This window comes from Alnus glutinosa, chromosome 3 (assembly GCF_958979055.1).
Source record: "Alnus glutinosa chromosome 3, dhAlnGlut1.1, whole genome shotgun sequence".
NCBI lineage: Eukaryota > Viridiplantae > Streptophyta > Magnoliopsida > Fagales > Betulaceae > Alnus > Alnus glutinosa.
In genome coordinates, this window is record NC_084888.1 from 28839551 (window position 1) to 28851979 (window position 12429).

Genomic DNA, 12429 nt, shown 5'->3' on the forward strand with positions numbered 1-12429 from the left:
GCGTTGCAACCATATCGTCAGTTGTTTCTCACGTGTTGCTTCATCACATGCACTTGTGCACAACCCCAAGGCTTACACATATGTTTCCTCCTTTCCATCCTTTTCACGCCATGGCAGGAAGGTAATTGGTTCTGATACCAACTGATGCAGCATGCATGGTATAATGGATCGTAAAGACAAAAATAATCACAAGAACCACAACTCTTCCATAATCTTTAAAAAAAAAAACTCTCTGTGGAGTATTTTTATTGATAGAAAACTGTAAGTGATAACACTACATAGTTGGCAGTTAAGGAAGGCCATCATTATTAGGTTTATATAGAGCCTTAAGTCAAAACAACTTTGACGCCATTTGATGTTGGAAGATATGATTTTTTTTTTTTCCTCCGACTAGTCTGCTTGTAAACCAATCTGCGTCACACTAGATTTTCAAGCTATCAATGAATGAAACTTCAAGCTTCCGATTGTAAAAGTGCTGAAGATACTCTTCAATTTTAAGGGTTCTGAACAGAGGTGGGCTTCCTGACTTGATGAGCTTCTCAGCTGGTCCAATATCGACGGACGAGTTGGGATTGCAGAAGGTAGCTATTGACAGCCTTTGCTTTGATTTGTTCGCCACTGCTCTGTGATCTGGAGCTTTGTAAATCCCATTGCTCATTATCTGCATTATCATGTATTCCCTTGCATATGTCAATGCATTTGTGCCTTATCTAATGCAACCTTTAGTGCGTTTGGCCGTGTGAATCTGTGATTCCGCAAGCTAAACACATGTCTCTAAATAAAATCACGGAAAATATTTTGTTTGGAAGTGCGTTTGTAAGGAATGACGGTTTGAAAAACATGCAAAAAATTTCGATTCGTGCCACGACTGCATTTTTAAAAATCTACAACTTTAAAAAGATCGAACTGCGACTTTAAATATCAACCACTAAAATAGAAAACAATGATTTTTTTTTTTTTTTTTAAACTAAAATAGAGCATAAATTTACTAAGCCAAATGTACGTAAACGCTCTTTCTTCTTTAAATATGGAGATGTGGAGAAATACGTACAGTACCTCCATGACATGGCCAAGATTTACAACTAAAGCACCATTGATGGGTTCAACAAAAACCCAATGGCCATCTTTGAGAACCTGCAGTCCTGCCATGTCTCCACACTCAAGTAAGAGAGTTATCCCATTGATGTCAGTGTGTGGATTAAGCCCAGAAACCCTCTCAGGCTCGGGACAAGGAGGATAGCAATTTATCCTCATATTGTACACTCCTTCTCTGTAAGTTTCAGAGTACTGTTGAGCTTCTACACCAAGTCCCATTGCTATGAACCTCGTAATAGAAACCGCAAGCCTACTCATATCTTCAGAATAAGTCTCCAATGATTTCCTAACACACACACAATTAATTGAAAAATTATATATCAGACAGCAAAGATAAATATTGTTTTGAGTACTTTCTCCAAATGAAAAACATAAGAAAAAATATTAGCATTCTAAAATGATGATTCTATTTATGAACTTTTCTGACAAAAAAGAGAAGAATAAATTGAAGTCAATGCGTAACATTTATGTGTCGAAATCCTACTTCCAATCACACTACCATTAAGCTCTAAAACGAATATATATATATATATATATATATATATATATATATATATATATATATATATATATATATATATATAGATATGATCATCAACTGGTCAAACTTCTTGCTTAGTGGTCAGAATTTACCTGAATTCCGGGGGGTTTTCTGGCCAGAAATTCAAATTTCTGTCTTGGAGGGAACGAATATTTTTGAGGAAGATCATGTCATTCCACTCTAGCTTTTGTTCCTCTGAAGTTACAAATGCCTGGCCATAACCTTCAAGACTTCCTGGTTTTTGTGCCCAGCGTTTCTTCTCTTGCAAAGGAAGGTCAAAAAAACCTTGAACTTGCTCTTTCATGTTGCTTAGCGATTCATCAGAAACTCCATGGTTTATTATCTGCAAGATTAAGGGATAAACAAACTATATATAGGAACATGTTTGATGTAGCAATGATTAGTATGTGTGATTTTTTTAAGCGCATTACATATGATCGATCTATTAATACACGTATAGTACATAAACATTTGATGTTTTTGGATTGAATAATTAGGATATTCATTTCCAACTAAAATGTGTAATATATATGTGTCGAAATCCTGTGTTGTTTATTGCACAAAGAATGCATGTCCCAGTGATCCGGGACGGAACCACGATTTCTCTTCGAAAGATCGATATATGAGGGGCCAAGCCTAATTTTTGGTTGAGCTCAAGGTAAATCAGGCTGAATCTAATAAACAAAGTGAGCTTATCTTAACTATTTTCTATACTAATGAGGCAGGTCCATAATATTGTTTTTGAATCCGTTGATGTTTGAGTTGAATACTTGAATTAAAGTAGCTTTTTGAAAACCGTTTTTAAACATGAACTCCAAAATGATGGAAACACATGTTTTTCCATGTCGTTTGCAATTATTACACGGAAACAAGATCTTGACTTTTCTTCAAAATTAGTCAAGTACTAATCCAATCGCAAGTCTTTCTCCCTGTTCACGTTCATTAATAATTAAGCCTTAAAAGATAGAAAAGCAATGGCCATAGATCAATTCTAAATGAAAATAAACAAATAAATGTCGGTACTTATCTTTATGTGGTGTCGTGTTGTATTAAGATCGGGATCCTTCAAATTTGGTGGCTTGAATTCTTCGTAATTTGGGTAGTTTTCACATGTAGAGAGAGGACAAGGATATAAGTAAAACTATATAGGTCAATCCTAACTCGATCCATTTAATTAAACGTGTATAACTCTTAAATCATAATTTGCTAATTTTGTGTTGAATTCGAGTCATGTTCAGGTATAAGTATAAGACTATATAGGTCAATCATAATCTGACCTATTTAATTATACGTGTTAGACCTTCAATTCTAATATGATAATTTTGTGTAGAATTTATGTTGAATTTATAAATCATGTAAAAAATTATTAGTTCTAAAGTTTACTAGCCCCAAGCAAGTACGCCTCCCACCGTGGTATCCCGGATTGCCTTAAGCAGGTGGGCGCCGCACTTGTTGACAAGGAAATTTCAAAGCTAGCAATAACCAATAACATATTAATTAAAATAGCAGAACACAAACTTGACTTCTCTGTGCATCATGTTTTCGCCAAGATTTTCTTCCATCTATCCATACACATTGACATCATGCATTACGGTGGTTGAATTAATGTTGTCAATTCAGACATTATAACACTTTGTTCATGGTTTTTTTTTTTTTAATAGAATACATAAAAACAGAATTACAACCGGAATGAAAAAAAAAAAAAAAAAGTTGGATAACTCAAAATTTAAACTATGAACGAAAGTATACGAGGGCAATGCTTCCGAAAATGTGGGTTCTGTGATTCATGACACGGATGCCAAAAATCAAGACCACCAGTTAAGGTGGTACATGACGTATAAAGAGTCTTAAGAACTCAAACACCGATACGAAGATAAACAGAAAGAAATTACAACAAAAAAACCCAAAACAAAACATAACAACAACATAAAAACAAGAACATAACCAACAACAGAGACTCGGATGAGGGGAGGGGAGTAGGAGCCACCTCTGGTGGCGCATGAGAGCCACACGCGGCCAGAGGAAGGCCTCTCACCAGTGGGAGACGTTGAGCTGCTGAATTACGCCGCAATCTTATATTTTGTAATTTGTCAACTCAATTGCAATAAGAATTATTATTATTTTTAGATTAATATATGTGCACGTGTGAAAAGCTGTTCACATGATCGAAGATGCCTTTAATTTCATTCAAACAAGTGTATGAACTGCATCAAGGTTAAATTTTAGATGTTTACAAGAGTAATATTGCTACATATACTTCTGGCCCACTAGGTTTAGGTGGCAATACGTGTTCATCAACCCTTAGATCAACCTTTGTTAAAATTAATAATAATCTAAGAGCTGATAAATACTCTTACATTAGCCTAATGGAATGAAGGTATAGTATGTAACATTACTCTGTTTAAAATCATGATAAAAAATAGTTGTTTTGCAACATTTTTTATGACAAGCTTTTGTGTTTTAGCTAAAAAGCAAAAATAACTTCAAAACACATAAAATTACTTTCATCCTTATGTCATGCGTATTATAATTAATTAAAAAGCATAAAACACCATTTAAAAAGTTTTACCAAACGAGTCCTTAATACTTATAATAAGAAGGAACGTGCTTATATATGGAGAACTTCAAATGAAGAGATCTTTTAATTTGAGATCGATCTAGTGCTTGATATTCTCTAAAATTGGTTATAAATTTAAGAGCTAATTAAAGATACAAGTGACTTTGACCATAAAAAGTTTAAGAAAAATGGAATTTTGATCGATAGAAAAAGCTTGAATTCATTAGCTTATGAAGTACAAAAAACCTCAAATGAACAAACGTACATGCTTCTAATGCTCTTAATTAATTAACTGTATTACCTGAAACAGACCCCATTCTTTGCATGCAGAGTGAAGCCTTTGAATCTCTTGTTCTTGAGAGTCTGGGTTGACCAGCTTGGTCATATCAATCAAGGGTACACGAAGTGAAGGTTCGGAGGGAACGGTGATGATGATGTCCATGTCATCTCTAACGTATCTAGGTGGCACAGTGTGTAGCCCTCGGATCGCTAGCTCTTGAACACTGGGAACAGGTAGAGACCATTCAAGGCTCTTTGGTGCCACTGCCATTAATTATATTTCCCAAATAAACTCCAATAACCCAATACTGATCATACTCCTCCGATCCCCAAACCCCTTTATTTATGTATAATACATCATTAAGATGGATGTCTAAGTCTACGCCACGTGCCCTTGAAATTAGTAGGTCAATAATTGAGTTTGAATATATTGAAGAAGACAAGTTGCACATAAATTAACCTGCACGGCAGCACGCTGCACGTGGCTGGATGCATGTAATGTACTTTTCTAATGTGCGTATATCGAACCGATGTAGATGGTTGAACGGAAATGAAAATTATATTTAATTTGATGAATTCTTATTAACTAGCTTGTTCTTGGGAATCTGTATACCCAAATTACAAAAGAAAACTAATCCTAACATCGGTCACCGGATTAATGAACGTACTAACCCACTCATTACAAATGGGCTAACATGCATCCCAACCACCCGGCCCCATCTATTACCAACCCATATCATTTTAGACCTAATTACATCGATCGGAGATAAAGATTGAATTCAGGATCGGGATTAATTAATTGACTACTCGCCGATTGCATTAATATTGCAGTCAATTTAAATAGCCTTAACGAGAGAGGGCCGGGGTATGAGCCTTTCATCCCCGATACGCAAGCTTCATACCTCAAACTGCTCGATACTGGCAAGTCTCAAACCCCCTTTATGCGAGACTACCTAAATTTTTTAGGACAAGTGAGCCCTAGACCCCCTTTTTGTGAGATTGCTCAAATTACATAGCAATTGGATCTATCTTTCAAATCCAACAACGACAAATTAAATGAACACAGCAAACAAAAAAAAAAGACATCATTGACATGGACCAATGTAAACTTGGGTTTTGTTCAATCACAGTCGTGTTTGTAATCACATGGCGCGTGGCTTTATCCAACCATCCATCTTGTTTGCGTAGTTCATTTTCTAAAGCATTCAAAAAGCCGCCTTTCTTTTTCTTTATGTACGTACCCTTATAGCCCACGCGCAAGACCAAGTCTGTAATGCCAATTACGTGGGTGTTGACATGTTGGAAGGGATAGGTGTCGTGTTCTTAGTGATGCTAAGTGACAGTGACGTGGCGGGCCGTTAGTTTTTGGACGGAAAACTTGACTGAAGTACTAATTTGGCCTTTTCCCAAAATGAAAGTATCATCTGTGATGCGAATTGAAATTCAAGTACCAAAAAATAAAGTTTTCAAAACTCAGGTTCTAAAAATGCATTTAACCCTAGTTTTAATTTAAAACCTCAATAATTGCGGAAACGATTATCTTAAATAACATTTATGTTTGACAACATAAATAAAAACCTAATGAAAACATAAGTTTTGTGCTAGTGCACTCATTATGGTGATTTCATGGAATAATCCTATTGACATCCTATATTCCTATTCCGACCGCCTAAGTCACTTTGCTCATATCCTGAAAACAAAAACAAAATAAGGGTGAGCGATAAATGCTCAATAAGAAAACCCTCAACCATAATATGGTTGAACTAAATTCATTTTCTTTAAAATTGTACTTGTAATACTCTCACTCTTTAAATCTCGGGAAGATATAAAATATAAATCCATTATTTTACTTAAATCATATAAATATTTGCTCATAAATAAAATTCCTCATTTTATGGCCTATGTACACGATTACGCCTTGTATACTAGGGTTGCACGGTCCTTGTGACCATGAAAGCGATCCGCAAACCTGCCCGTCACCTAATTAATCGAAGAGCACATAGCATGACATAGAGATGAATTACCGCATTATCAACGTCCTTCAGCGGTTGCGCTTCCATCTTGAGAACTGGTACCGAGCTCATACATCTATGAATATCTGGAGCCAAAATAACATCCTCCACAAACGTCCTTGACATAATAAATCATTTCTCTTTCCGTTACTTCTCATGAAACTTGTTAGGAATACGTATGTGAAGGTTTTCATAACATAATAACTTTCTTTATTCAAAAATTTCCATAATTGGAAACTTACCTTCAATAAAATAATTGAGAACTTTCCAAAAATAGATTTTCCTAAAATATATGGCCTTTCATTTAAAACTTCCATAAAAGTCAAGGGTTGTACCCATCCCAAGTTGAGTGATATGAAATAATTCTAGGGATTTAAATTTTCTTATAAAAATTATTTCATGTAAACACAATTATTAATGTAAACATAAAGATAAGGGGTAATTACTTTTTTCTCCCATTAACTACCAGCCATTGTCAACATGGCTCCATGAACTGACACCTCGACCAAAAAAGAGCATCCAACTACCAACTTTACATACTTTGCCCCCTTCCGTCAGTTTAATTCGTAAAAAGACTTAAATACCCTAACTCAAATTCAAAAATGACATAAATGCCCTCAACTTTTTTAAACATATTCATTTTAATATTTTTTTTATTAATTATTGTTGGAGGGCATTTTAGTCTTTAAACCAAAATTAACACCCAAAAATAGAATATTCTGTCTAAGTTAACGGGATTCCCTGACGATGGGGGCAAAGTATGTAAAGTTAGTAGTTGAATGCTCTCTTTTGGTCGAGGTGTCAGTTCACGGGGGCATGTTGACAATGGCTGGTAGTTGATAGGGGGAAAATGTAATTACCCCTAAAGATAACATAGCATAATAAATTTTCATAAAGAAATTAAGAGATTTTATTATTATATCATGCAATGAAATTATATTTAGAAAGAGTTAAGAATGCCCTTACCTCGATATTTCTGCTAAAAGACTGATCTAAAATATCACAAACCTAAAGATAAAACTTAACTACGTTAGCCTTAAGCTAGAATGCAAACTTAAATAGAATCAGACCCTAACATATCTCGGCTTTCTGATCTCTACTACCTATATCATGATTATTGGTGTTTTATTGTTATTAGGAAATTATTAAACAATATTTGAGTGTGTATATTTTGGGTTTCATAAAAACTCTTGTATCATATTCATAAAATATGGTATTAATTCACTCAGTAAAAAAAAAAAAAAATGTTCTTAAAAGAATATTAGTTGTTCAAGTAAAAATCAAGAAAAGAGATATCTATTTATATATAAATATTGGGAAAAATATATATAAAAAAAATTAAAAAAAAAAGAGCCACCTGAACTAATAGCCAATTTTAAAATAGCCCTTTGAATTTTCAAATGCACTAATGTGACCCATCAAACTGCCAAAGTGTACCAAAAATGTCACTTTTGTAGAAATATTCCTATAATACATTTATTTTCTTAAAACCTAAAAAAATAAAAGTAAAATAATAATAATAATAATAATAATAAACCTTTTTTTTTAAAAAAAAAAAAAGGAATATTAATATAAAATTAAAAAGTTAGAAATTAAAAAATAAATTTTTTTTAATTAAAAAAATATAGAAAAAAAAAATAGAAAACAAGAAGAAAATGGGTGGCTCGGCAGCCATGATAAGTCTTGAATTATTCGATTCAATACCCCTTAATTTGTATTTGTTGTACCTAGCTTATGTTGTATATATAAAGTTTTGTTGTAGTTTTGCGTTATGTCTTATTTTCAGGTCTTAGTTGAAATCTAGTTCAAAACACTTGAATTAGACCTGAAAATACATCAAGGGCAATTTGGTCGTTTACAGAGTTCAAGGTTGATCCTGAAAAGATAAAAATCGTTTAAGGCAATTCGATCAATCGATTATTTGTACAGCCAATAATTCAATCGATCGACTTTCAGTCGAACCAACTTCGATCAATCGAGATGCGATCGATCGATTCTCAGAACACCATAAAATCGATCGATCGACATTATATTCGATCGATCGACTTTGCATATTCCAGAAGGTCCAGATATTTCCAAATTTTTGTGCGATCCAAATCAAAAGTTGATTTCTATGGACAGAAATTGATGCCGACCTCCTCTGTTTGTGCGGCTAGAATTGATCATTGGTGAGTTAAATCAAATCTATATATATATATATATATATGAGATTAGTGTTTAGATTTAATCATGCATTACTTGGGGTTTCCAATTTTCCAAGGGCATCCTTAGTTAATTTTAGTGTTTTGTAATTCCTTTGATGCACGTTCTTTGGACCAAAATCCAGAGAGCAACTTCTTCATCTTTTTCTTCTTTGTTCTTCATGTTTTAACTTAGGTTTTATTTTCATTTTGTAATCCGAGCTTTATAATTTTAGTATAGTTGTTTTTGATTCATTTTCTTCTTGTTTCTTTACTGTTTTCCATAGAACTAATGTCTATATTAGTTTATTTCATGTCTAGCTAAACCCTTCCTTAGGATTTTGATCAAATCTTTTCCAAAAATCATGAAATGTTCTTGATTTTCTTGATATGTTTGATGATTGTGTAAGCCTAGAGGATTGTAAAACCCATGCTAAAAGGTTTTGTCTTTAAGATTCCAATCCATTTATTCATGAAAAAGAGTTATGCTTGTCTATAAGTTTTCTTAAATTCATGAATAAAATCAACGCTTTTGAAGGAGAACGATGTCTTGGGCAATGGTTCCATTTGACATGATGCATGTTCACTTATTAAAGTTACCTTATAGGGTATGTTAGGGAGCACCGATCGTTGAGCACCTTTGATAGTCTGAAACGTATTTCAATTGTAGTGTAACTTTTATGTAATGTGATCGGTGTGAAACAAGATACCTTATCATTGTGGCATAATTAGGGTTTTCATGTATTGTGTATGCTTATTAGGATATTTTATAGACTAGTAAGCTAGGGAGCATTAATCACCCCACACCTTTTGTAGTGTAAACGTTTTTTAATTATAGATTAATCTTTACGTGGAGTTTTTTAATGTGAAACTATGTGTTTTATTATTACGTCTTAACGAAAGTGTTTTCATGTCGAGGTCGTCTTAATGGTTGACGCACATCACGCGCTCATATCATACATGTTAAGAAGATCCATATAGACTTTAAGCATTTCATTGGTTGATGATTTGATGCGATCATTACCCTAAGTTTCTTTTAAGTTTGTTTCATTTTCTAGTTTTAAATCACTTAATTCGTTGTAACTTCAATTCTACAATCTTTACTTTTGTTTTTATTTTCAAAGTTAAGTTAAATACGTTCCTTTAAAAATCTCGTTACGAAAAACAACCCCTAAATCCTTATGGTTCGATAGCCCTTACTATAGTACAATTGATTCGTAATATTGCGAGTGATAAAACTTATAAATTTAAAATCCACGTAGTCGAGTTGGCTACCAAGCCACCCCAATTAAAAAAGAAATTTAATTTTTTAATTTTAATTTATTTTAATTTTTAGTTTTATATATATATATTTAACATTGACACTTGTCGTCATTTTATTGATACTGACATGGCACCACTAACAGAATCTGTTAAGTGTTTTGACGAAATTTGACTGCAGGGAGTAATTTGTTTTTAAAAATGTATATTTTTAATATATTAATTTTTTTTTAAAAAAAGTGACACATGTCACCATTTTATTGGTGTTGACGTTGACACTAACAGAATACGTCAAATATTTTAACAGAATTTGACTACATTGACTAAATTTTTATTTTTTGCCTACCTTTGAATTATTTTTTATTCTACAGTGAGCTATTTGTAATTTAGGTTAGCCACATGAATTGATTTTGAATTTATCAATTTTTTTTTTTTAAAAAAAAATATTTTAGTTTAGTTTAGTTTTTTTTTTTTTTTTTTTGAAGTTTTTTAAAGTACACTTGAAAATTCAGGAGGCTTAAAATCGGCTGATCGTTCATGTGGCTTTTTATATTTTTCTCTATTTTGAATAGTTTAGGACATTAGGGCATTTTTAAACTCAAGAATAGAAACTAATGTCAAGTCTTTTCAGAGATTTGGAGATCAGTGAGTGTTTGAAGAGATGATACGTTTACAACTTTTATACAACTGTTGTACAAATTCAATGATTTTTTTTTAAAAAAAATTAAATTAAATTAAATTAACCATTAAAAATGTATAACCCACATGTAGGAAAATAGATCCAATAGTTAGTTTGAAAAGCAATTGTTAGAGTTGTACAAAGTTTATAAACGTATCATATCTCTTGTCCAAAAGATTACCCGGTGGAGACTTACGACTCAAATGAGTAAAAACTCAAATGGATATTTGCTTTTATTTTTTTAACATAATGTGATTATTTTATGTATCATACATGTGTGTTTACAACTCACATGAAATACATTTTAGATTAATGTGAATTATACTTTATGAAAATGATTGATGAATAATATGAGTTTGTAAATGCATACTTGTAAAATATGGTGAATATTTGATTGCATCATATGACATGATAACCAGTATGTGCGGGATAACGGCCATTGGCATACTATTATATGGGTTAGCCCTATGGTCAAAGAGATTTATTTTTATGTTTAACATTGGATCTAATGGTTTTTTGCGACGGGCGCACAATGTACACATGGGGTCACCGTTACGGCTTTGCTATATAGTAGCGTGGGCCACCCAAGGTCGAATTCAGTCGGGTTGCTAGTATAAGACGGTATAAGGCAATATCCGGAGCACCTTTATTGCACCACAAGTTTTTCGGGACAGCGCCAACCTTACCAAGAAGTGGTTAAGGGCTTGAATAGAGCAGATGGAATTGAACTATAACATGATTATCTTATTACAACATATATTATATCTATATTGTATCCATAATCATCTTGTCAAATAAAGAAATTTAACTTTACATTGTTGTATGTAATTTATATCTTAAACATTTGAGTTTACTATATGATAACATATACATCATGCGTATTTATACTCATTAAGTCGTGAGCTTACACTTGTATATTTAATTTTCACCTATGAAAAATGTGTTGTTTTATAAATAGCTTTGAAGATGACAGATCTCATGAACTGTTATGTCCACTTGTAAGACATAATTCAGATAATTTTTTAGGAGTTACATTTTGTGTGGCTAAAGACCATGTGGAATGGTATTGAGCACATCCGTCGTGATATGATCGAGATCATACATCTGCTTTATCTTCTTAAAACTAGGCCTTGAGCTTTATGTTTATAACTCTTAGATTTGGTTTGTAATATTTATGTTTTATTGATGACTGGTTACCGTAACATTCAGAAAAGTTATTTTATGTTATGATGCTTTAGTTTTACTCTGGTTGTTTATGAATTTGTGGGTTTAATTAGTAGCTCTCTCTGTATGAAAGTGAAAAGTCTTCCGTCGCAAGCTCTCTTCGGAGAGTGTAAGATCCCTGAATCTTTTTATTTATGGAATATGGTTGGGAGGTGAACCATAAAATTAATTACCAGTTAATTAAATTCAATGGGGCGTTAATTTGGAACAATCAAAATCACAAGTATCACGAATTTCTTGAGTCAAGATCGAATTTGTGTTATGGGTCATATGTGGAAAAGTTATTCTTTGGTGTTATTAGGGGGTGGGTATGTAAAAAGATTAGATGGATTTGTGAAATTTTGTTAAGAATTTGAGTGTTAAAAATGTTACAGGCAAATGTTTGATGAAATGTTACATATGTATATATACTAATAAAAATGTTCCTTGTAATTTTGTTCATTTACGGTCCTAATTTGCATAAACAACATTTACTTTAAATCATGCAATGAAAAATAATTGAGAAGGGGTAGAGAATGTAACTTACCTCTTGCTGCAGCTAAATAGCTAGGGAGACCTCCTCTGCTAGCTAACTAAACCAAAAAAACATTCACATACATTAA

General features: G+C 32.8%; 1 protein-coding gene across 1 annotated transcript; it reads right to left on the reverse strand.

Moving 5' to 3' along the window:
* Positions 1 to 214: 214 nt before the first annotated feature.
* LOC133862364 (oxoglutarate-dependent flavonoid 7-O-demethylase 1-like) lies at positions 215 to 4799 on the reverse strand. Its single transcript, XM_062298149.1, has 4 exons — positions 4495 to 4799; positions 1729 to 1979; positions 1057 to 1381; positions 215 to 661 (listed from the first exon to the last, which is right to left on the reverse strand). Exons 1-4 carry the CDS (start codon positions 4741 to 4743, stop codon positions 422 to 424), a joined length of 1065 nt encoding a protein of 354 aa, XP_062154133.1. The 5' UTR covers positions 4744 to 4799; the 3' UTR covers positions 215 to 421.
* Between the last annotated feature and the right edge of the window lie 7630 nt (positions 4800 to 12429).

Excerpts from the sequence above, each read along its gene's own strand:
- LOC133862364 (XM_062298149.1), bottom strand. The coding sequence starts at position 4,743 with ATGGCAGTGGCACCAAAGAGCCTTGAATGGTCTCTACCTGTTCCCAGT. Across the intron at positions 1,980-4,494 it reads AAGAATGGGGTCTGTTTCAG|ATAATAAACCATGGAGTTTC; the intron begins GTAATACAGTTA and ends TTAATCTTGCAG. Across the intron at positions 662-1,056 it reads ATCTTGGCCATGTCATGGAG|ATAATGAGCAATGGGATTTA; the intron begins GTACTGTACGTA and ends ATGATAATGCAG.